Source organism: Platalea leucorodia (assembly GCF_965183815.1).
Source record: "Platalea leucorodia genome assembly, chromosome: 6".
NCBI lineage: Eukaryota > Metazoa > Chordata > Aves > Pelecaniformes > Threskiornithidae > Platalea > Platalea leucorodia.
In genome coordinates this window covers 78,945,285-78,971,342 of record NC_138828.1, presented here as the reverse complement: position 1 = coordinate 78,971,342, position 26,058 = coordinate 78,945,285, and the positions used below count along the sequence as shown (strand labels likewise).

The window sequence follows — 26,058 nt, the reverse complement described above, 5'->3', positions numbered from 1 at the left end:
GATGGTAGTTTCCCAAGACTGCATAGCTGGTCTTTGGCTTTAACTAGGTATTGTAAAGCAAATGAAGGACTCGGCGCTGAGCTTTAAGGTCATCGCCTCTAGGAATTGTTGAACTGGAAGGATGATGCTCGTAGGAATCAATGGAAACCTTTGTTTGAAGTCTTGTGCTGTATATACAGTAAGGCTACCGCATTAATAGCAGTAACTGTGGAAGGGAGCTAGGAGGAGGATCTCTATCGCCAAATGCTTCTTTAAACATGTCTCATGTCAGTATATCAACGTTTTTTTCATCTATAGAAGATGTTTATGCAAAGTAAAGTTTGTTGTGCTGAGATCATGCTGCGCTTTGACACACCGAGTGCTGTGTGCTCTTTGCAGTGTTTGTTTTGCAGGCTTTCTAGCCATGTTCTTCTTATGCATGTCCTCCTTCTCCACTCTCCTACCTTCATTCTACTTAGGTCCAAGAAGCAGAAGGACAAAGTGTTGGTTCCAGTTTTACATATGAAGGCTTCTTTCTGTCATCGTGAAGTACTTTAAAGCTGACAGCGTCAGGCTTAAATTGTAAAATAACTGTAACGAGCGCTCTAGCACTTTCCACAGCCAGAACAATGTGAAGGCATTTAAAGTTAAGAAGATGATTTTAAGACTGCATTTTAGATATATTCCAGTTGTTATCACAGCTTTGCTTGTTACATTCCTGAAAAATCACTGGCAGTGAGGATCAGTGAGTTTTTGTTTTGCTGCTTATGACTTAAGATGAATTGTCAAAGTGCCAGCCATTTAAAAGGTAGAGAATATTTTGGACTAATTCTTTTATTTCCACAAGCATTCTTTTTCCCTGAAAAAATCTTAACACAAATATACATAAGAGAATGGAATGTTGTTTGTAAAGCTGGAAAGCTAAATAGTAAGAGGGTGAGACACCCTTCCAGTGAAACTCTTAATTTCCTAGCAAAGGTGATGTTTATTGAGTCTTCCCAGCACCCATTCAACTTCTGGGTTGTTCCTGTAATCTTTAATAGCATTTTTCATTGTTTAAAAAACCTGCCAGAACAGTGTCTGCTCAAATCTTTTGAATGTATCATCTTAAATGTTCTTAACTGTGAGTCATATATCAAAACATTTTAGTGGTGGAGGTGAAGAAGCAGCAGGGAGAAATGAACACTAAGGCTATAAAGTCTACCAAAGTAAGTTGCTATCAAACCCGATTTTGTTCATAGGAGGCAGGTGCCTGAAAGTTTCTGTGGGACTGAGCCTCTGTGAATTTTTATTTCCAGTTTATTCAAACTGTGTGTGAAATGAATGCGTATAATTTTTATTTTTTTAATTTGGTCCACCAACACAGTAGCTCAGATATTTCTCCTGGAGCTCTGGACACTGGTGATTTTCCCTGATGTGAGTAAAATATAAAAGATTGTAGACTTGTATTTATATCCTTCCTGTTTCCTCCCTCTAGCTTCCTCATGCCAACATCACTAGATAATAGTTGTGTAATGGCTCTACACTTACAGTATGTTCCACAGAGTGCCTTTCATGTGAAAGAGTGCTTAAAACTGCAAAGGGAAATCCCTTTTCCATAGCTGAATTGTGGTTGCTGCAGGAGTGGAAATGCTTCAGCCATTCTTCAACAGTGCAGCATAGGGGAAGTAAATAGACTTCTTCAGCTGAATCTAGGGAAGCTATTTAAGTGTACAAAATAACAGTTGAATACTCCTCCCTACTCCAGTCTCTTCTCCCTTCTCAAGGACAAGAAGGTTGCCAGCTTTTCTTCCTCCAAAGCGCTGTGGAATCTTTTTTTTTTTCTTTTTTTTTTTTAAAAAAAAGCTGACTGATTGAAAATTATGCTAGTCTCATCTGAGAGCATGTAATGTGAAAGCTGGCAATTTAAAAATGAATGAATGTGAACATTGTTATCGTAGTTCTTTGCTGAAACGCTAATAAACAAGTGATGACAGGAAGTTAGATTATTCACACGTCCAAAGATATGGATGAATTATTATTAAACTGAACTAGCAAACTATATGGAGTAAGACCCCAAAACTGGAAGATGGAAGACCTGAAAGCAGGGATGATCATTTGTGAAAATATTCTTATCTGGGCTGTTCATTGGCAAGGGTTTAGGGTTAGCTGGGCTGCAACTGCTTTAAAAAATAGCTGATCAAAAGGAGAGCTGTAGAAGCACAGAATACTTGAGCACCTTCTCAGAGCTGCTGTTGGCTTCTTTTGTTGGCAGCTGTGGCTGGGGAAATACTGGCAGCAGATTTAACAAGATATTAATTTCTCATGAAAATACCCTGTTTACTTGATTGCTAAAGAGGAGAACATGATTTTATGAAGCGTATATCCTGAGTCCACGGAACACAGAATAGCTGTGGTTAGGAAGGGCCTCAGGAGCCAGTCTGCTCCAATAGCCTCCCCTCAAAGCAGGGTCAGCTAGAGCAGGTTGCTCAGGGCCATGTCCAGACCTAATTGTCTCCAAGATGGAGACTCCAGCCTCTCTAGGCAAACCTGTTCCAGTGTTTGACTGCTGTTATGGTATTAAAAAAAAAAAAAATCTTTTGTTTACGTTGAATTTTTTGTATTTCCATTTATGCCCATTGCTCATTGTCTTTTTACTGGGCACTGCTGAGAGTAGTCTGGCTCTTCTTTATTCCCCATCAGGTATTTGTACACACTGACAAGACTTTCCCCAAGCCTTTTCTTCTCAAGATTAAATAATCCCAGCTCTCTCTCAGTCTCTCTTTGTATGTCAGATGCTCCAATCTGTTAGTCATCTCTGTGGCCTTCTGCTCGACTCACTCCACTATGTCCATGTTTCTCATGTACTGGAGGCCCAGAACTGGACGCAGCACTTCGGATGGGTCTAACTCATGCTGAGTAGAGGGGAAGGACCACCTTCCTTGACCTGCTGGCAATATTTTTCCCAACACAGCACAGGTGCTCTTGGCCGCCTTTGCTGCAAGGGCACGTTGCTGTCTCATGGGCAACTTGTCCACCAGGACCCCCAGGTTCTATTTGGCAAAGCTGCTTTCCAAGCTGTTGCTCTCCGGCATGTACTGGTGCATGTGGCTGTTCCTTCCCAAGTGTAGGACTTGGCATTTTCCTTTGCTGAATTCGTGAGGTTCTTGGTTACCTGTTTCTCCAGCTGTTGAGGTCCCTATGAATGGCAACGCAACCATCTGGCATATTAATGACTCGTCCCGGTTTTGTATCATCTGCAGACTTTGGAGGTGCACTCTGACCCGTCATGTAGGTCACTAATGAAGATGTCAAACAGTTCAGGTCAACTTCTGTTCCCACTGAAGCAAAAAAGGTGCAAGATTCCTTTTTTGTGTAGTTGGTTGCACTACTTTATTTTTTCCCTTGTTTATAAGCTTCAGTCTGAGTTGGTTTTGAACATAGCTTTGTACTTTGATATTATGAGCCACGTAGTACTTTTCTCAAAACTTTGAACGTATAGCAGCAAAAGTTGTTCAGTGAAAGTGGTTCAGGCAGAACTTGAGAAGGACAGAAGTAACAGAAGTTGTAACATGTAATGCACTTCCAGTACATCAGAGTATAAAAATCTACATGGCACTTGTAGGTCATCACCCGATTTGTGAAATGCTTCTCAAGCAGAAGGTTGACACAGTAAGCAAAACATGGATATTAGTAACAGTCAGCTCTGTCCTAACTTGGTGTGAATGCTCGTAACTCACCCTAAATCCGTCTTCAGACTGGGTGCTCTGACTCACCAAGTGTGGACTGAGTGTCCATGCCGAGCATTTGTGTGTTGCTGCATAATGCACTTCCGGTTTCAACACATCACGTGTGTGTGTCAGCAAACAAGCGTGACATCTTTTGTACTGCTGCTGTTCTTCTGCCCTGGGCTCTGCGTGCCGCTGTGTTTTGTGAAGTCCCACAGTGTCAGATTCTTCTCAAGTTTGACATAGGAAAGCAGCTAAAGTAGCGGTTGGCTCCTGTGGGAATTGGTCTCTTTTTTTCTGCCCCTCCCCACTCACTATGAAACACATTTTGAAGTGATTAATGAAGGAAGAAAACACAGTAAAAGGCAATAAGTAACAGTGCGGCCATGAGCTAGAGATGCTGCTTGATTATCAGTATTCCATTCTGCCTGTAGGAAAATACTTTGAGAAAAATACTCTCAAACATTTTACAGAAGACCTCCTGTTAGTATCTTCAAAGTGAATACTTATCTGATGTTGCAGTTCACAGTTGCAGCATACTTGATTTGTAGCGTTTTCACAGGACAGTGCCCTGTGATCTTCTGAGTTTGGTTTGTGTATGTTTTCTGGTATAGAAATAATATGTTTGTATAGTAGCTAACATGTTGGAGTCTTTAAATGTTGACATGAAGCAAGAAAATCTGTGAAATATTTGATTCTTTGCATAGTGAATGATTTTCAAGAGCTGGGAAACAGGAGTAAAGATGAACTTCAAACACTTACTAAATATCGTAATAAGAGCAAAACGCTTCACAACTTAGTGTGATGGGAGTGGAGCTCTTACTGGATGTTATGGACCACCCAGGGTCAATTTTTCTTATCTCTCTAAACCTCTTCCCACGGTCTTTCAATTCAGTAGTTCCTATATTAATCAGGATAATAGTGCAGCTTTTGGGCCCATAGATTTAGGAAAGTACTGTTTTGGCAGATGGGTATTTGCTATAAGGGCACGCTGGCAAAATCCATCAGTCCTTGTAAACTGAAGAAACTGCTTCCTTGTACACTTGGCCTCCCATAGCTTACAGCCTGAAGATACACTATATAGGAAGTATTTGCTAACCCAGAATGTGAAATACGTTACATTACTTGATTACTTCTAATACATTATTGCTTATTTAAATAAAGCAAATTTTTGTTAGGATATCTTTGTTGTGATAGCCAGTAATTTAACTGCTTTATAACCTGCTTTTTATTCACCTCAGCTTTTTTGAGTGTTCTGCGGACTACCTTGAGTTGTAAACTAGTGAGAACTAAAGTAAAACAGATAATACATTGAGTAGAACTTTGATCATTAATATATTTTGATATAGGTCTGCTGAATCAATAATCCTTAATTATTTGTCTTGGGAGAAATGCTGTCACTTCAGCTGGAATAGGTTATTTTGGGAGCAATCTGATTGGAAATGGGATCTCTAGCCTAAAGGCTCCAGCTAGTATCATGGTGTCTGGACTGTGCAAACACACAGGAGAACGATGACCTCTTTCATTTAAAGAGGTGATACTGGGATTAAAATGAACAAATATTTGGAGAAGAAAGAAGGATCAAAACAAATGGAGGGACTCGCTCAGGACACAAATCTGCTGTGTGACCTTAGCTTAACAACTCAACTGCTTCTTCAGACAGGGAGGAATGCTTACGTTTTTGTTAGTACTCAAATATTTCTGCTAAAAAGAGAAAAATGAAGAAATTACTTTTGAGGCATGAGTCCAAGATGGCAGCTATGAACAAGTATAGTGAAAATGGCTGGTTTCTGATGTCCCTAGTGTGGCTCTGGACAGGACTCTAAAATGGCTGTCAATTTGCTTATGTAAGGATGCAAGACAGTTTTATACAACTGTAAAATGTCTTTGTAAAGCACTTAATTTTGTTGTTGGAAACCTTGTTCAAAAGTTCATAATGTATTCAGTAATAAGTTACTAGCAGCTTGTGTAAAAGGATAATATTTTGCAGGATTATAGTTGTTTCTGTTGAGTAAGTATGTGTGTAGCAGATGGATAGTCCAAGAATTTTTGCTGCTAATTCTCTCCTGTATTGAAGTAGCAGCTTTGAATATTATAATGGTATTTTCTTTCTAGACACAGCTGCTCTAGAATATGCAGTACTGTCTTCCTGAGTTGTAAAACTGACATGTTTTTAACTAAGGAAAACTACTAGGCTTTACACTTCAAAAACACTGAAACTGTTCTTAAAAAGAACTATTTTTTTTAAATCCAAATGATCTGCAACTGCATTTAGGCTTATGAAATTGTTTTGTCTGTTTTGATCTGTGTCTCTTCAAGACTTCATATTAAAGCTTGTACCTAATTAAACCTATTTCTAGCCATTATTCTAAGCCTCTCATTCCCAAAATATTACAACTTCTCCTTTCTTTTAACTTTCTTTTTCCTTTTCTGATTTTGCCTAGAAAAAGGATAAAATATTACTATTTCAAGGGGCTGATAGGAGCTACACATTAGAAGAATTCATTCTGTGAATAACTGGTGATATAATTTACATTTTGGATGAGTTCAGTGACAAGTAATGATGCTGACTCAGTTCTGAAATGATCCAAGAGTTATAGAGGAAGTGTACAAAAAATACAGAATTTCAGTAATTCTGTATGGAAATGCTTAATTGTTATTGGTTTGAGGGAAAATTTGAAATAGTTTATTGCACCCTGCCTCATTTTTCAAATGGCATCATGTATAATAGATGTCCTCTACTTTGTTTTGTTGAAGGTGAGCATGGTGATCTCATTTAGTCTCAAGGAAACAGCTTAATGTTCAAAGGTGCTTCTTGCTGGGTTTACCTTTTTTCTTCACACTGTTTGTTAAAACTATTTAGCAGATGCTTAATTTTTCTTCCATGTTCCCATACTTCCTCTTTCGTCTTGCATAAAGTAGAGCTAAGTTGTCTTTGCTTCTCTTTTTTTGAAAGACAGTTTCATCGCTGCACTTCTCACTTTCTTTTCCCTACCTATCTGTGGCTAGGCTTAATTTCATATAAGGGCACAATATATGGCATTTGAAAAAGCTTATTTATACCTCAGAAAGTCTTCAACTGAATTATCTTGGAGACCTGTAGATTCATACAAATCTTTGGTGCTTTTCAGGTGTTATAAGGTAACACAATTGAGGAGAGGAAGCACATAATTTTTCTGACCCTTGAAAGGAGAGCATAGTTCTGTAATGGTTACCCCCGCCTAATCTGGTAGGACTCTCATTTTATTTTTCTTGAAACTTTTTTTTCCCTTCCAACTAGTTATCTGACTTCATATACCTGAAAAGATTTTTAAAATTCCATTTCAAATTCCCTCCTGGCCATGATTCAGTTCATTTGAAAAGACACACAATGTAGGTATTTGTGTTAAAAAAATTCTAAACTTTATGTAGCAAGGAGTTGCTTTCAGCTGTGAGACTGTAACATTAAAGAAGGATGATTCACACAGACATCAGTAAAGTCAGGATATATAGTTAAAACTTACCTGCATATGAGTTGGTACTGCTGTCAGGTTACATCTGATTATCTTCTTTGTCCCAAATACAAGAGGAGATCTGATGTTCTTTTACAGAATTGCAAACCTGTAGATGATGTTTGTTTCTGTTGTCTGTACTGTTTTCTGTGAAAATCAGTTTTTAGAAAAAAAAAAAAAACAAACTTTGAAAATTCCTGTTAACAGGAGGCTGGGGCATGATTAATGGTCTTGCATTCACCACCAAATAATTCTCTCTTCAATTGTGATGACTTTTTTGAAGTACCACTCTTACTCTATAATTTCCAACGACCAAATGATAGCTATACAAACTGGTTTTTACTTTCTATTTCTTTCTGCTACATCTGAACTAGTTTCCTATATGCAGCCACTGCAGGGTAGAAACTCTTTTTGATTAATGTTGTGGTCCAAAAGAGATTGTTTGGGTTTCAGTTTCCATTTTTATTTGGAATTCTTTAGGTTTGAATCTGCACAAGTGAAGAAGGAACCTAGCCTATGCTGTAGGATGTGACCAGTTTGAGAACTGGTGTGCTAAAGGTCTAGTGTAAGGCTAAAGACTTGTGGTAGCATAAAGGCTTACATTTTTCACAGAACTATAATTATGAAAGAAACATGTGCAATTCAATCTGTCAGTATTACTGTGTGCCAGTTAGGAAAACTTGTGGGCAGCATCAGGCTGGTATTTGAAGTTTCACACAGTAGCCATTACACTTTGGCCTAACATCCTACACCTCTAAAAGAGCAGAAATGCAGGATGTAACACTTATAAATAAGCTTATTTGGCTTAGGGAAAATCCCTTTCTCCTCTGTCCAGTCCTCCCCTTAATTCTCTGGAAATTCTCTGATAAATACTGGTAAACACATTTTTCCTGAAGTAGTCTGAGCATTTTTTTGGATAGCTGTGGAAGAAAGGCAAAGTAGAAGACTTTGTTTCAGTGCTTCTACTTTCTTAAGTAAAATTTTAGTGAGATTCTTAATACATGTAATTGATTTTTTTCCCTTCCAACCAATGGCTTATTGATGCAGAAATACTGTCCTGACTAATCAAATATGTACATCCGTTAATGTGACTTTTAAAAAGGAAAGTCATGCCATGCGAAGATACTGGACTTCTATGTTTATTAAAAAAAAAAAAAAAAAGAGGTGGTGGTGGGTTTAATTGATAGCTTATCTGTATTACTGAATGTTTTTTTGGAAATATCCCTTACCAGGAACTCTTGAAAGAAAGAAGACAGAAGTCCTCATGTGGATAGGTAACTGGGCAAGACAGGAAACAAACGTAAAGATTTAGTAGCCAACCTCTGTAATGGAAGAAGGTTAGTGTTAGGGCTCTGCTGGCATGTCTGCTGGTACTGCTGATATTCAGCTGTCTTAACAGCCTGGAGGATAGGGTGAGTGCGGAGATGATCTGGTTTCCTTGATGATACTAAGATAATTGAGGTATTACAGATACCACCCAAGTATGAAGCGTTGGAGGAGAATAATGAGAGACTGAATGGCTATTAAAATAGTAGATGAAATTCAATATAGACAAGTGTAGTGTGATACAGTTTTTAAGTAAGGTGGAAAGAAAAAGAATCCTAATCTTACATACACAATAACTGACTTGGAAATGATCATCATTGCTCAGTGGGATCTTGGGGTTATGCATGTTTTCTGGGAATGATCAGGTTAATGTTAACCAACTTAGGACAAAAGTGTTGGGAAAGGGAAGGGTGGAGAACCTCATTAAGTAGCAATGAAAATCCGTAGTTTCTTCTTAAGTGCGTGAGTTACTCTTATTTTCTACCTTCCCTCATTCCTGAAAAAGGATGTAGTAGAACTGGAAAATGTCTGCAGAAGGGCAAGAATGATTAGAGATATGGAAAGACTGTCTTCAAAGAATGGTTTAGAAAGAGCCCCTTCAATCTCAAGAGACATGAGAGGCATAGAAGAGAGTGAATGTTCCCTTTTTTCTTCCAAAACAAGAACAGAAGGGTTTCAAATTAGGCTAGCAGTTGACAAGACAAAGCCAAGGATTGTATCCTCACACAATGCGCAAGGCTGTGAAATGTCTCACCACAGGATGTTGCAGTGCTAAAATTCTACAGGTCAACAGCAACCAGCAGAGTTCATGGATGAGAAACACCCTGTGGTGTTTCTACTATAAAACTCCCACCTCTGGCTCAGGAAGCCCAAAGAGACTATTTGGGATTAATAACTTTGTGTTCTTGCCTTTTCTAAGTGCCATCCTCTTTCTCCATGCTGTCAGAGAAATGATAGTGACAGAGGAGGGACTTTTGGTCTTACCTGGTATGGCCATTCATGTCTTCATATGGCGATGAATTTGGTGTCTAAATTAGCAATGGGGATCAATGATCCCGTCTCATTCTAGATGAATTCATAAAATTAAGGTAGGAAAGGACCTCAGCAGACAGTGCAGCTCAGGCTTCTGCTCAAATCCGGGCTAACTTCAAAGCTAATTTGAGTTGCTCGGGGTCCTGCCTAGTTCTGAAAGTTTCCAAGGGTGGAGATTCCACCACCTTTCTTGGTTGCTGTTTCAGTGCTTACCAACTCTCCTGGTTAAAATATTTTTTTCCTTACGTCTAGCTGGAATTTTCTTCGCTGCCAGTTGTCAACTCTGCCTCCTTCATTTTGCTCTGTAACTCTGAAAAAAGTTTGGCTAGCTCTTATCTATGACCTTCACCTTTAGGTAGTGGAAGACTTCTATCAGATTGTGCTGCTCCCAACTCCCTGTAGCCTTCCCTTCTGCAAGTGAAACAAACCACTCAGCCTCTCTTTAGGTTTTGTATCCTCCAGCCAGCTAATCACCGCGGTGGTCGCTTTCTGGACTCTTTCCAGTTTGTCAACATCTGTTCTTTGGCAGGGGTGGGGAAGTGACCTGGAAACCAGACTCAGTATTCCAGATGAGTCTGCATGAGTGCTGAGCATAAAGAACAATCACTCCTCTTAACCCACTACCTTTAATCTTGTTAATGCAGCCTGGTGTGTGGTTAACGTTTATTGCCACAAGAGTCTGTTGCTGATCCGTGTCCAACTTGCTGTCCACCAGAACCTCTACATCTTTTTCTGCTGAAGGGGTCCTAGCCAGTTATTCCACAGCCTGTGCTAATGGATGGCGTCGTTTAGTGCCCAGTGCAGGGCTCTGGGTTTTGCCTTGACTGCATTTCCTGGAGTTTTTGGTGTGTTTCTCCAGCTTGTCATTTCTTCCGAATGGCAGCTCTACCACCCAGCATTATCAAGCACTCCACCAGTTTGTTGTCCTCTGTGAGCTTTCTGATTGTGTGTTCTGTTCTGTAGTGCAGATAGTTGAAGAAGACATGTACGGTGCTGATAACATTCCTCAGGAGTCAAGCAGTACTTGTAATTGGCCACTAGAGAGCTTTTGAACCACTGACTATTATTCTTTGAGCCTGGCTGTCCAGTCAGTCCCTAACCTGTGTTGTATTCCAGCCATTCAGTCCGTGTCTCTCCAGTTTGGCTACAAGGGTACTGTGGGAGACCATGTCAAAAACTTTGCTAAACTTAGCATGAGAGACTGCCAGTGCACTCCTCTCATTCAGAGGCAGTCATTTCATCACTGAAAGCGAACACTGTTGTCAAGCTTGATTTGCTTATGGCAAATCTAGGCTGGCTATTCCCAGTCAACTTTATCAGTTTGGAAATGGCTTCCATCTGATTTTTCTTCTCCCCCCTGCCCCCCCCCCCCCCTTTCCCAAGAACTGAGATGAGGCAGATAAGCCTCTAGTTTCTATGGTCTTCCAGGTTCTCTTTTTGGAAGAGAGGCAAGAAACTTGCCCTTTTTAGTCATTGAGGACTTGCCTTGCTCACCATGACGTTTCAGAGACAATAGCAGCTTTACAGTGTCATCGGTGAGCTCCTTCCCTTCTGGTCCCATGTACTTGTATATCTTCAGCTTGCTTTAGACTTCTTGTGTGAATAGTACCTCTCTCCCCAGACTCAGCTGCTCGTACATGATCAGGAAGGCTTAGGAGAAGACCTTACCAGTAAAGACAAAGAAGGCATTTAGAACTGAGACTTTCTGTTGTCCTTTGTTGCTAGGTCACAAACTCAATTCTGCAGATGCTTCTCTTCATCTTCCTTATGCTGTTCATCTGACTAATAAGCAATTCTAATTACAAGGGCTTTATAGTTTGAATCTAGTTGAATAAATTGGATGTATATGTTGGCTATGACGGTAACAAGTGCTGGGTTTCTAGCTGTGACTCAGAATGCTTTTCCTCCATCATGGCTGGAGGACTGTAACACCTCTGCAAAGAAGATCTTGCCACAATTCGTATTTCTTTTGTTATCTTGTACCTTCTCCCAAGCAGAGAGCCCTTCAACAGTGTATGTCTTCATTTTGTTTGGAAACCCCAGGTGCTTAATGAGCGAGCCAAGGACTGTGTCTGTTATGGAAGCTGCGAGTGTTCGTGAGGCTGAAACATTGCCACATTCTCGAGATGCCATTAAGCTGCTTAGTGGAATTCAAGGTGCTAAAAAGAGCATAAGAAGTCCAGTCTGGTTGTCTGACTCTCACCAACATAAATATCACTGAGGTAGCGGAGCTTTTTAAACTTTGATAGCTATAATTCATATACTTCTATAAGGGGAAAATTATTTGCGTTCCACTCTCCCTTTCTCTATTGTTAAAGGCTCTAGGTGGTATGTTCTCATGGCATGTTTTTTAAAGCCAATTTTCTCTGAGCCTGTAGAGAAAAGCATGGGCTGAGGTAAGAGTACTTATTGGCAGTCTGTTTCTATGTATTCGATTTATGGATGGAATACTAAGTGTGTGCACGTAGGTATATTTAGAAAACCTTAAGAAGAAACAAAAAATTAAGACTCTCATTAAAATGTTAGTAATGAATGTAAAAGCGAAGGTAGATATGCATTGTGGGATGCTGTGTAGAGGATTTACTGGTTTAACTTGATATTATTTATATTTCTTTAAATATTTTTTACAGACTGATAATAAACACTTGGGAAGTATATAAAGTTTGCTAACCATCAGGATACAATATAAGCAAGCATTTAACACTTGCTGGTTTTTTCTAGTTTTAATATGTATTCAGAAAAATCAAGAAAATAATATCACTTAGTAAATGAATGGCTTATTGAACAATTTATCTTGTTGGAAATATATTTAGTAGATAACATCACTATATTTAAGGGTATTTCAAGTTAAATTTGATGTGGCTTATTAAAAGAAATATTACCTACAGTTGCACAATTTGAACAGTTTTAGCTGCTTCAGGATTTTAGAACTGGTCAATCTTGCCTTGGTACCTTATTCGCATTCACGGGCTGGAAGAGGACTGTGTTTGGGCTGAAGGCCAGAGAGTTGACATCACAGCTGAATTCCTAAGTGTAAGCTTAAAAACTGCCTCTGACATTCTTAGCTCTGCTCTTTCCTACTCCCTCCACGCAACTGAACAATCAAGGTATAGCTCCCATGGCAGTCCCTCCTCCTCTTCCACCAGTTCGAGCTTTTAGACCCAGAAGGATCCTCTCCTAAGTCTTGTCTCCACAGCTAGAGGTTGTTGGAGCATGTTCTGGGACAGCACACCAGAGTTTTCTGGCTTTCTAAAACCAGAGTGAAGTAACTCCTGAAATGAAGAAAATACTTGGATCAGGTTATTCGGTTGTCTCTGCCTCTCTGTTAGCACTTAGCACCTGGAAACAGTCAGATGCTATACTTGCAGAAGCCTCCAGCCAAGCAGACTTTCCTTCACATCACAGTAGCAAAATTTTGATCTTGGAAAAACTTGTGTTGCTGTAATTCTACCCCTTGTGTAGGCTGTTCTAACTTAAGTCAAATTGCTTTTCATTAGGTTTAAGTTTGACCTGGCTTCGTACATGCTTAAGTTGAATAATGTGTCTGCAGCTGTGGAAGCTGATGAACAAAAGAAGCAGAATCTATTTAGTGACACTGGATTTAAATGTGCTGCCCATATTTTACATCTCTTCTTTGTATCTTCCTCTATGCTCATGGTATGAGCCAACTGAGGTGTGGTTTTTCAAGCTCTAATGAGTAAGACAAGTTGGTATTGTGTGTTTACAGAATACTTTCTGGTTGGTTCTTCCTGCTTTATTTCAAATTTTTTCAATATTTAGTAGCTGGTTATCCTTTTTTTCCTTAAAGTAATGCTTCCCTAGGCTGAGTTCTGTAGGCCACTCTTGTCCTTAAAGAACCACTGTGTAATTCAGGCTTGGTCACAGAATGGTACCGGCAGTAAAAACTCTCTAACGGGTTTGTGGCAGCTAATGTTATATAAATTTTGCAGCTGTCTCTTGGTCCAAAAAGTTTGGTGTTCACTGTTTTATAACTATGATACCTAAAAATTAAAGTGAACCATAATTAAGAATTCTTAGAATTACATTTTCCAGAGCATTGTTTTGCTATGTTCTCCTTCCATTTATTTTCATTATTGGAGAAAAAATAAACTTATTGGTACAGTGCCTGTAACTTTTGAAGAGTTCTGTGGTAAAGCAAACCAGTACTGGGAAACGGAGTCTCTTTTGGAGCATAGGAACTGTACGAGTAACAAAAGAACGAGCAGATCAAGATGCAGACTCTAGATAAGATGCTTTCTCAGTAAGGAGCATAGCGGTTACGATTTCTAAATTTTGGCATTTGTAGAATCCAGTCCTGAAAAGTAAGTGCAAAAGCTGTACCTGGATACGATTTACAAATGTTCTCTAAAAACTGCTGGCTCTATAGTAAGAAAGGAGGCTGAGGGGAGCCCTTATCGCTCTCTACAGCTACCTGAAAGGAGGTTGTAGCGAGGTGGGGGTCGGTCTCTTCTCCCTAGTAACAAGTGATAGGATGAGAGGAAACAGCCTCAAGCTGCGCCAGGGGAGGTTTAGGTTGGATATTAGGAAAAACTTCTTCACCGAAAGGGCTGTCAGGCCCTGGCCCAGGCTGCCCAGGGAAGGGGTTGAGTCCCCATCCCTGGGGGTATTTAAAAGCCAGGTAGATGTGGCGCTTAGAGACATGGTTTAGTGGCGGACTTGACAGTGATAGGTTAACAGTTGGACTCGATGATCTTAAGGGTCTTTTCCAGCCTTAACGATTCTATGATTCTATAAACAAGTGCCCATGCAAATTATGAAAAACTCTGGTAAAGAGTATTCACTGTCAGTTTCAGTTGTGCAAATGACTTCATTGTACCATTAGTCATTTCCCTTGTTACTGTACACTAAAATTATGTTTAGCAATATATTTATTAGTATTTACTTTCAGAGTATATAGTAAAACAGTTCAACTTCTAGCTTCTTCCACACAGGATATTCAGATCTTTTTCGGGGGAGGAAAAAAAACCACAGATAAAACAAGATTCAAAAACCTATCGCACCTAGACACAATATAAATGATATATAATGATGCCAGCTGAAATTGAAAGTCCAATTGTTCTAAATGTCATATGAACACAGACTGTGCCAGAAGTTTGCACACTAAAGAGACAGAGCATGGGAAACGGGAAGCGTTATTGCTCTTGTGTACAAATAAGAAAATAGGCAAAAGGGAGATTAAAGCTAAGATTTTTTTCAAACTGAATAGATCTGTGTGTCCAGTTCAACTGACTGCTCAAAATTTAACAAAACCACTTTTTGTCCTCAAATAGATACCTCAAATCAATAGTAGCTTCTGAAAGTCTTGATAGATGTAGCTTTTCAGTGTGGCGTGGAAAGCTGATTAGCAAAGTACTTGCAGAAATTGAATTCAGGAGATGCAAGTAACTGAAGGAAACATATTTTTCAATTAATTGTAAGAAAAATGCAGGGGGTGAAAAAAAGGAAGAAGTCCTAATGCTGTCTGGCATCAAGTCCATGTTCAAGAGCATGAGATGTCAAAATAATGCCCACCCCAAACACTCATTCCATCTATGGGGCCTTAAAACCTTTTATCTTTTCTGTGGAAATGGAAAAGGGAAATAAGAAAAGCTACAGATGGAATAAAACATGGTTATATAGATAATTAAGTAGGTGTTGAAGCTATTAGTTGTGATGTTTTATGTGGTTTGAGTTGGGGGGGGCAGTGCTGGGATTTTAGGGGAGGATATATGAGGAAAATAATTGTTTTAGCTTGATACTTCCTGTGGTAAAGGCTTATTCTGTCATTCGTTTAGGTCTTAGTTTGAGATGCCAAAAAGCATTAAATAGATCATTTCAGTCTTTCTGAGAGGAAGAGGAGCCCTTTCATATCTTACCAGGAGTATCCTTGTGTTATACTTCTACTACAAATAAGAACAACTTACTGTAGGTCATACAAAGTCTTGGAAAGCAAGTACTTTGGCTCATCTTCCTTATTCTGAACCTAAACTCTTTCTCAGTGCATCTCTAATTGTGAATTGCAATGGTTATGTAGTAATCTCTCTCTTAATAGAGCCCAAAAGGAGAGTGGACCCTGGGCATGCTTTCTTGCATGCAAATGATTAGAAGGAGGAAAATGGAGGCAATCGTGGTATAATTGATTAGAAGTGATATACTTGAAAGATTTGTAATCAAACATATATGTGATATGTACCAAACAGAACACTGATTTGCATTTCCTGTTTTACCTGTAATATGTGTAGTCTGATTGCTAGCTAAATTATGCCTTTGATTAATGGAAAAGCAATCAAGATTATCATAACTACCTCAAAGAACTTCTCATGGACTTTTTCAAGATAAAAGATATGGATGACTTAAGTGCATAACACTGGAATGTTTTTAGTTCTAAAATTCCTGTTTCCGTGCAGTAGTGGAACTTCCCGTCTAAATTGCTTATGCTGTCACTGTAGTGGAAGCAACATGATGGGAGCAGGTTCACATTTCCTGTAAGCTTTCCCCAGATCATTCAGTAGCCCAAAATTTGACCAGGCTGCAGACTACTCCCATATATGTGTTCTTAATGGCCATCAGCAGCAGTTCTGATACGGCTGTCCCATAAAGGCACGGGATGAGTAGGAGAGGAGACCTCCAAGACTGGCTAGTCTTTCAGCCAAGGAGTGGAGTTGTAGAGGAATTTAAAAAACTTAGTCATACAGTATAGGCTTTTTTCACCAAAAGAAAACTTACATGGAGTTTCTCTTAGCATTCGTTAGAGTCCTGTTGGAGTTAATATTAAAAAGTAGTCCTTCATGGGCAGAAGTAGGTAGGAGACTATTAGATTTCCTGAATAACCATTGGTGTACTATGTATAAATTTTTCAGTAGCCAATATGCATTATGCATGCTTTTTGCAAAGGTAACTTTCTCTTCTTTTATGAACTCCTGAAGGAAAGAAATGTAAACTTAAAAAGCCGTGTTCTGAAGGGTGATCTCTTAGTTGTAGTTAACCTGTAGCTTTCCTTTCTTAGATACATATTTGTCTTTGCTTTCTGTTCTCCCTGAACTGTTTCCATCAGTGCTTGCTACAGTCCAAGCAGGATAGGTGAAACTGGTATCAGAGAAGAACGTACCAGCTTTTATTTCCTGTTACTGGGGTTTTTTTATAATCTTTGAAGTGTTAGCTCCTTGCTGAGAGGGCTTAAATAAGGCCTTTGATATGAGAGCTCAAGTTCAATTGGTGACTTCTAGTGTCCTAGAACCTCGATGTTCTTCTGACTGCGTGAAATAAAATCATCAGTCTCTTTAAACTCCAGAAAACCTGACTTTTTTAATACAGAGATTCTAATGACTTGATATTTCTCATTCAGGTGCCATATGAAACACTGAACAAACGGTTTCGAGCTGCACAGAAAAACATTGATCGAGAGACTAGCCACGTGACAATGGTTGTGGCAGAGCTGGAGAAGACACTGAGCAGTTGTCCTGCTGTGGATTCAGTTGTTAGTCTCCTGGATGGAGTAGTTGAAAAACTCAGTGTTCTGAAACGAAAGGTAAGTGCTGTTCTACCTTGTGATTGGTTTGTCTTTGCAAAGTTAACAGAAGTAGTTTTCTGCAATGCTGATTGCTTGAATTTTCTTTTCAAGATATAGGTATTACTGGCACTGTAAACAAAGGCCTTAAAATGCATAGCAAAACACCAAAACTTACTCTATCTTGCTTCACTGTGCTTACGAAATATGACTTGGTGTTCCATGAATAAGTATAACAAACCTCTGTTGAGAGGTAAAATTAATATGTATTTATAGTCCTGAAAAGGAATTTCTCTACCCACGGAGAAGAAATAGCAGCAAAATGAATTGATTTCTATCAGTTCCTACTGGTTGAGTGGAAAGGTTTGTGTGGTTGCATTAATTGATGACTCAAGGAGGGAAAGCAGGTAGAAGATGAGTCTGAAAAATCTTGAAACACCAGTGGGGGTAGTTGTATGCAGTCTTGAGGGTTCTTTGCAGAAGAAAGTGCGAATTGTCCTGGACTGTTACTTGAACGTTTTTTATAAACACTAAACTTGCAGGTTGAAAGGTTCCTAGGGAATATTACTAAAAACATTTTAAACAAAGTTTAGCAGGATAACCTGCTTCTAGCTGTTAAGCTTGAACGCTTGTATGAAATACAGCCAAACTTTCATGCCTTTACCACATCTTTCTAAGATTGAGTTAAAAACATAAACTGCATAGTATAAGCCATCCTTATTTTGGATGGGAATATTACTCATTGTGAGACTCATCAGAGCAATTACTTGAAACAAATCTTGCAGAAAAATTAAAATAGCTCTGTCGCCTGGCTTTCGAGCAGTGCTTCTCCAAAAATAAATAGACAAAACAAATGGTAGCAGAGTCATTTCATTAAAACTTAAATGAAATAACCAACAGATATAAATCTTGAGACTGTATTAAGCGAAGCGTCAAAATACCTTGGAGGTTCATAACATGAAAATAACACTGTCATGTATGTTGATTTGGGGTTTTCTGCTTGAACAGGTTAGCTAGGTGTTGAAAAGCTGATCTGCAAAAGACTTCATAAATCTAATTGCTGTTTTCATCTTTGGTTTGTGAGACTTAAAGAGGTCTTAAAGGATATGCTTTCTTCACTTCTCTGTTACTTACAGAAAGAAATTACTGCTATTTCTGAAAGAGGTGTTAGATTTTGCTCGTAGGTGTGTAGTAATGATGTGGAGGAGTTATTTACTTGTTAAATCTTTGCTGACTGCGGGGGTGTGTCTGAAGGCATTGCTGAATGTTTTGGGTGCAAGGCTCCATTTTAGTGTAATTGCTCATTTGTTTTTTGACTGCCTGAAAGGCTGTGGGGAATCTTATAGCTGCTCAGAAAGAACAAAAGGCAAAAAAATCTGTTTAACAGTAAAAGTCTTCTGAAATACAAAGGTCTTGTTTCTGCTCCAAACCCTCAACTCCAGCTGTCTTCTCTGTAATCTCTGCCCCGAGCAAAATGATTGTTTTCTTTAGACCCGTTGGACCCATGTGGGATCTCTGTTTCCTCCTGTGTTTAGACAAGGATCTGATGAACTGCTGAGACGGCCATAATAGAATTAGATGGTTCCTTTGTTTAACACCTTACTAAGTCTTAAAAAAGAGCTTTTCAACACAGCAGGTTTCTTGGGTTCTGAGAATGATCCTGGGGAAACCTAGGCCTTTGTGTTTTCCCTTTTGTATCCTGTTTAATATGCTTGTTCCCTCAAGTTCTATTAATGTCCAGCAGGGCAAGTCCAGATAGACTTGCTTTAGAGGGTTTTGGAAAGGATCTGTAGCCTTTCTGAATGCACTAGAAGGATCAAACAACCAGCAAGAGCTGTCTAAGTCCAGATGCAAAACTATATAAGGAGAGCCCTTTGATACGAGAAGCGGCTCAACCTTTGTGGCTGGCTGCCTTGAATTCTCCTAGTTGTATGCAGAATGATTCTCAAACTTGCCTTCACATCTGATAATACTGCAGACATCTGACAAGTGAGTTTGGGCTTGAGTTAGTGTTTGCTTGCTGAATAGGAAAAGGTTCAGTTTATAACTTAAACAAAATACTGATCTCCAAACGATACGTTACAAAATAAAGCTAAATTCAGTTATAGAAGTAACTCGGATGTCAGTAATAAAAATAACTTGGGCTATAGATGTTTACATGAATTTTAGTAAAAGACTATCTTGTGTAGTGACTAGGGTTTTAGATACTTGAATTTTGTATCAAGGGCCGGATCAGAGCCAGGCTAAATTGGGGCGAATGCTTGGTAGGTTTTTCTTGCACAAGTTTTCATTTGTTTCCCTTTGCTTTTCAAATATGGATCCTTCCAGAAGAAGTCTGTAAATGAGCATACATGGTAAAAGCAATTAGAACCAACCTGTGTTTCCAGAGCTGGAGCTGTTATCCAAGGATGATACTGTAGCCTGAATAGCTTGAGTACTGGGAAGGCAGCCGTGCCAGCATGGAGTGCAAAGTGGCTGCCAAAAGCCGCCCAGGTTATTTGGTCTGTGCTTGGTTGGCAAATCTGCATGGACTTCCCTGGTGCCATAGCTGTGCAGTTATTCAAATGCAAGCCAGCGAGTTTAAAGGCACCACAAGTAAGGCAACCCAACCTGAAATTACATCACTAGTTATATATCACAGATGGGAAAGGTACTAAGCCTCCATCATCTTCTGGTTTGCTTAGCAAGCATATAAAAGTACTGCAAGCTTTCTTGTGTTCTGTAGCCTGGCATGACCCACAGCTGTCACGTGCTGTGTACTGAGTCAGCTAGCGTTGAATTACGATATGTCTGTCATAAAATTGCCTGGTAGAATTTGCAGCATAACTAATCGGCCATATAACTTTAAGGTTGAAGAAGAAGAAGTATGACCTGAATGGTTTTGGTTTTTTTTAATTAAAAAAAAAAAAAAATGTTGTGGAGATAGTTTGGGGTGTGTGTTTTGCACTTGGCATGCCAGTATGTTTTAAAAAAAAAAGTCATTCTGCTTCCTCTGGACAAATCTATTTTCCGAAGTAAGGCTCCTAACAGTAGATCCATGTTTCCAGAGTAGCAGAGGTAAGTAAGGTAATACCAGTTTAACAAAGCTGATAACTTTTTTTAAGAACTACTCTAAGATCCTTGAATTAAAGGTGCCAAGAGCCCAAATGTTTATATAATTTTCATTATTGCATGACTGATTAAAATGGCTGCAGTGTATTAGAAGTAATGTGGGTTTACTCTGCATCACTTCTCAGTAGAACTAATGCAGTAGGACAGCTGCTTGAGGAAGAAGCCACGCGTAGGTTAGAGGTGGAAATACATGATTTTCAACTGTTCACACCAGATGACTGCAAACCTTCACAAAGCTCTTTGCAGACTATTACAGCAGTTGCTGCTGTAGTTGATAAGTTGCCATTTTCGGACTAACTGCACATTAAGCAGAAAAATGCATATACTCGTAATATTTAAATGTTATGTAAAAACTTATATGCAAGAATATTTCAGAGCTGGACCAGCCATGCTGAAACTTATGCACTGCCATAGGAGATGTCTTTCTAAATGAAAGAAACGCTGTGGGGAGTAACTGTGTAATATGTCAAGAATGCTTACAAACAATTCTTACAGTATTTTGCTTTAAAAGTAAATTGAAAATGTATAGCGCTCATCTGTTCTGTTAATTTTTACTTTTTAGGCAGTTGAATCAATCCAGGCTGAAGATGAAAGTGCAAAACTCTGCAAACGTAGGATTGAACATCTGAAAGAACATAGTAGTGACCAGCCAGCTGCTGCAAACATGTGGAAGAAGAAACGTATGGATCGTATGATGGTGGAACATCTTTTACGCTGTGGCTACTACAATACAGCTGTAAAACTAGCAAGACAAAGTGGTATTGAGGTTGGTAGCAATGTGCGCTAATTTAATAACGAAACAGTAGTAAAGAGGAAGTTGGCAAATAAGAACAAGCTGCTTTAGCCCTGTAGCAGCTATTTTTATGTATTAACGTGTCTTTATTACTAATGTTTCTCTGTTAATCTTTTTAGGCCTGAGTTTGACCTCCTTACTTGACAGAAATTGTATTTTAATGTATTAAATAAGTCAAAATCGAAGGCATAACTTTTAATCACAAATGCTTTTAGATAAACACCTTGCCCTATTAAAACTTAGAATAATTCTCAAATGTCATACAGAACTTCTTGTTAGAGGCCTTCAGGCTGCTGATTAAGCAGTTGGTAGAGCTTCCCATCTGTCTAGCCACACTTAGATGATATGTGTAGGTGACCAGACTGAGCAGAATAGCATATGCTGAGTGCAGGAACAACTGTTTGATTGTATCATCCTACTATTTAATGCATCGAAAGGAAAGCTGGCTTATGCTTTGGAAAATAAATCTTGATACAGTTTGGGTTTTTTAGTAGCTAGTATATCTTGCATGGTCCATACAAGCTTTTTGCTGTTTTGGTTATGTTATATCTGTGGTTGTCACTTTCCTTTTCACTGGTTATCTAGTTGGTTTTGCTTCCACCTCATAATTGCATATGAATTGTTTGGTGTTTGTGCACCTTGTTGTAGCTTCTTTATGTAGAGCAGTGAATCCACACTGTGGTCCTCTGACAGCCACAAGGGCATTAAAAGTGATTCTTTAAGAATTTGCTGTTTATGTAGTGAAATTATGTTTTGCTAATTTTAGGTAGCATTTGTTATTTGAGCAAATATTGAGCATTTGCTCAATGATTCTTGAATTTTAAGTTCTTTTGGTATTCCTGATTCCCGAAGGTATGCAACTCTTGGTTCAAATCTTTCTGCTCTAGAGATGCTGAAAGTTTAGTTGTATTATGTGACTTATGTACTTTGCCTTTCTTAGGTGACATAGCTGAACACATGTCTCTGAGCTAGTTGAGGGGAAGAGATTTTTGTTACTGGTGTCACATTACAGCATCTCTGCCCGTTCTTTGTCTTGTACAACGAGCACATCACGTGTATCTCTTGCTCCTTGGCTGCTTTACCAGTCTGATCCTGTTCAACCAGCAGTAATTTCAGTAAATACCAAAAAGGAAACAGCAAGTAGAGATTGAATGGAAGGGAGAGGGGAAGAAGTGAGTTACAAACTATTAAGAGGAAATAGTCCTGAGGAAATTCACTGAAGAGGCTGCTATGCCCCATTAAAGATAGCCCATGCACATGAATCAAAAAAACAAGACAATTATTCTGGGATAATTGCAGCTTTTCCACTTCTGGTAGATGTTTCTCTCTGTTTTGAGCAGGAGCTCATCTCGTGCTGAGTCGTCATGTTACTGTACCTACTAGGTCTGCTGAAAAAGCACTATGGAAATATTTTCACTTTCATAGCAAGTTCTATTATGCCCAATTAAGTAATGCTCAGCTTTGGTTTAGACATGAACATGGAAGTCCATCATGATATATACTGCAAGACCGTGTGGTATGAAGTGTTGCACTTGTGAAGCCTTAGAGCTTTTCATTCTGTTTGCTGAATAGAAGCTTCTGTCTTTAAAGAAGAAAAAAAAAAAAAGGTTCTCAATAAGCTTATTTAACTTCTGCTTTCAAGCCTAAGTATTTTTATTTGCATAACATCAAAGTAACTTGAATAACGCAGAATTTAGTTGCACATGTTGAATGCACCGAGGCCATATTTCTTCTAGTTTGCTAAAACTATGGATGTTACTCAACATTAAAGTTTACATTTTGGCTAAATGAGGATAGGCTTCCCTCAGTTTCTCAACATTGTACTCAGTCTTTCTTACTGTATGGTGATACTCATTGTGAACAGCTTTTATAACGGTAAGATACTGAGACTTCATCATTATACAGAATTTGTGTTTTTGCTGGTTTAGTAAGACAGCTTCTCTGTTTCTTTTTGTTCCTTTCTTGCTGAAGGACATGAGCATCAAAACATTCTCTAATGCTTAATAATGTAACTTTGCTGTAGAGATTGCAAAATATCATGGTATTTTTCTTTTGTCCAAAGTAATCTTTCTGTTTACTGTAGTCTCAACTGTAATTTTGCTAAATGTCTCCACCACTGCAGGCTTCAGAAGCACCTTGCTGTATAGTGAACCTGGTTGTGTCTATGACCTGATTATTATATTTTTTTTTTTTTTAATGTATCAAGACAATACTGTTACCACTGGGCAGGCACTATACCCTAAGTAGGAACTTGAAAAAAAGTGGGGTTTTTGCTCGGCTAGTCCACCAGCCAGAGGTGAGGCTGGTGGACAAGTGCAGCATGGCCCAGCAATGCAATCTTGTGGCAAAGAGGACTCAGCAGCACCCTGGGTTGCACTGGGATGAGCATCACCAGCAGGGGAAGGGTGGTGATCCAGCCCCTTTACTCAACACTGGTTAGACCCATCTGAAGTGCTCTATCTAGTTCTGGGCTCCCCAGCAGACACCCTGGGGTGTGGAGTCCCCCTGTACTTGGAGATATTCAAACCTAGACTGGACTGGGAAAGGGCCTGAGTAACCTGTTGTAGGTGACCCTGCTTTGAGTAAGGGGACTACACAACCTCCAGAGGTGCCGATCTCGACCATTCTGTGATTCTGTTTCTATGATTGCAGGCCAAATGGCTAAAAGTGCCCTTTGCTGCTATTTGAAAAGGCTGAAGGAAAGGGCCCTTTCCATTTCAGTTGTAGCTTGTGGATCCCAGCTTAAGCATCTTTCAGTAGCTGTTAGACCAGTCTCGGGAGCATGTCTCAGCCTGCTTATTTTAAGTTCCTTGCATGGCTTCTGAATGCTAAGAGACCTGCAGAGCTGCAAAGGTACTTCATGGGTGGAAGCAGTTTAGAAAGCATTCTGTTTCAGTGGCCAAAAGCAAACCATTAAATCATTCATATGTTTGCCAATAATACACAGCAGGCGGTTTGTTCAAAGGTTGACTATGCACCATAGTGTCCAATTCTAATAGTTATTGACAGGCTGTGACAAATTCTAGTCTGCTTTCTAAATTAACTACCTTCATAGGAATGATATTCTTGAATTCTTGTCATGGAAGATAAGCTCTTAAAAGCTGTACTTATAAACTAGGAAGCAAACAGCTATGAAAAGAAATGCTGGATGTGAAAAATGATAGAGGAGTTTAAATATCAGAGTTATGAACTATCTCGAGTTAGAAATAACTTCTGGCATGCGGCATATATAAAGCATAATGTTATATGGCAATATAAGAAATAAACTACAAACATGTAATGTGTGTGATATGTCTTTAAAGAAAAGTAATGCTGCTTGGGAAAGTAAACCAAAATGTGAGTAATATTAAAATCAGAGCTGACAGTCAAGGACAGAAATGTCATGTTTGTGCCAAAGTAAATATGGGGTGGAGGGGATTCTATTGTGGACTTTTTTCTTGATGTCTTCTGGCTCCCTAATGATGTGAAAAACAGTTTGGGTTGAAGATATAAACTAGATATTAAGTTCTTGTTATTGCATACAAATGAAGCTCATCAGTATCAGCTTGTTACAACTAATAATGATCTTATTTTGACTCTATTATGACCTTGGAGTGCAACACCAATATAAAAATATGTATTTTCATCTGCAGATTCACATATTCAGCTAGCTGGCAGGGTTGTCTGTTAACTTAAACTTTGCTATTCCATGTTCTGCTACATTAAACGCTATCTCACTTCTCTGTCATTCATTGATAGGCAAAACTAGTTTTGGAAATGTGGTGTTCCACTAGGAAGTTGGTTGCTGCTTGTGGATAAGTTTTATAATTAGGTATGTAGTGCTTTGTTTGCTGTTCTTAGGGGTGGCTGTTTCTTAAATTTCATGCTTTTTCTAGCCCCTTTGTAATAGCCTAGGAAGAAAAAAAAACATGTAAAGTGTCTTTATGTTCTTTGCTTAATTATGGAGTCGCCGTAGTGATTTTTGACTACATGATTGAAAACAAACCCAGATTCTGAAGCTGACAGTCTCTCTTATCATATGCTGGAAATCTTCTTTCTGTCTTTGCTTAGTTTATTTTAGTAAAAGAATATGTCCTTGCCTTAATGCCCATACTGTATGAAAGTTGTACAAGTGGCAATGTTTTTTCCGTGAAGATTAGCATAAATTTAAACAAGGTGTCTGTGCGTTAGGGCAGGGAGCAAATGGTTTAGAAATCTGTAAACCACTGAGGGTCAGAAGAACTCCTACACCCACGGGGAGGGTGGGCAGTGGCACTGTAAAGTTGCAGGTATAAGAGAATGCTTGAGTTTAAATAACTCTTTTAAACAGCTTAAAACTGATTAACTTGACCTTGCATCATGGATGCCAATCAAAGTTTTGCAAATTAATGTTCTTAGATCAGTAATTAAGTAGGTGCATCATCCTTCAAGGTACTTAACTAGCCATTTACATTAATACCACAGTGTGCTTTTTGCTTTTAGAATTGGTGAGGAAAAAGAATTGAGTATTCCACTGATTTCAAAAGTTTCGTCTACACATATGACTGTTGTAAACATTGATCTGTATTACAAGGGCTTCTTGACAGTTCAAGCGATATTAAACCAATTAACACCAGTCCTAAAAAGATAACAGTTTTCTTGAAGTTCAGATCTTCAGCTTTGTCAATGGTTTCCTTCTCAAGCCAGAACTTCTAAATCTGTGCTAACAGTTATTCCCTGGAGAATATCAAAACAGGGCAGATACTGCAAACATTCTGAAAATACTTCATTATCTTTTAAACTGGTATGGTAAATATATTTTTACAAAACAAATTTTGGTTAGTATAAATGAAGGGAATAGTAGTCACTGAAAAAGCTGATCAGCCTCTGTTCTCCCCTTTCACCAATTTGGTCCAGTTCTTCCTTTTTCTACTACATAAACGCAGCTTCAGTTTTAATAATTTGGAAACCATTTTGAATGGATTAGCCTGAGTATTTGGAAAGATACCTGCAACAAATTCATGTGTGTTCCATCATCTTAATTTTGTTATGAAGAGTCCTAGAATCTTATTTGATGTCCTTTGGAATAAAAGAAACTTGAATTCTTCAAGCTGCATGGCTTTTAACCAAGTACCTGATCTCTTCTTCATACCC

The 26,058-nt window shown here is 38.8% G+C and overlaps 1 protein-coding gene and 1 long non-coding RNA gene across 8 annotated transcripts in view; one reads left to right on the top strand and one right to left on the bottom strand.

The window, feature by feature from the left end:
- MAEA (macrophage erythroblast attacher, E3 ubiquitin ligase) overlaps window positions 1-26,058 on the top strand; it is a 52,609-nt gene that overhangs the window by 1,055 nt on the left and 25,496 nt on the right. For 5 of the 7 annotated variants that reach the window (XM_082316069.1, XM_082316071.1, XM_082316068.1 and 2 more), the window contains exons 2-3: window positions 16,881-17,063; window positions 20,716-20,919. In XM_082316069.1, coding sequence (XP_082172195.1) covers window positions 16,881-17,063; window positions 20,716-20,919 — 387 coding nt within the window. Of the gene's footprint in view, window positions 1-6,896; window positions 6,916-11,605; window positions 11,758-16,880; window positions 17,064-20,715; window positions 20,920-26,058 lie in introns of those variants that run through there. The other 2 variants (XM_082316073.1, XM_082316072.1) reach the window with 2 other exon arrangements.
- LOC309592564 lies at window positions 1,428-9,817 on the bottom strand. Its single transcript, XR_014228635.1, has 4 exons — window positions 9,488-9,817; window positions 8,407-8,499; window positions 7,190-7,324; window positions 1,428-6,868 (listed from the first exon to the last, which is right to left on the bottom strand). It is a non-coding gene; the product is annotated as an uncharacterized lncRNA (long non-coding RNA).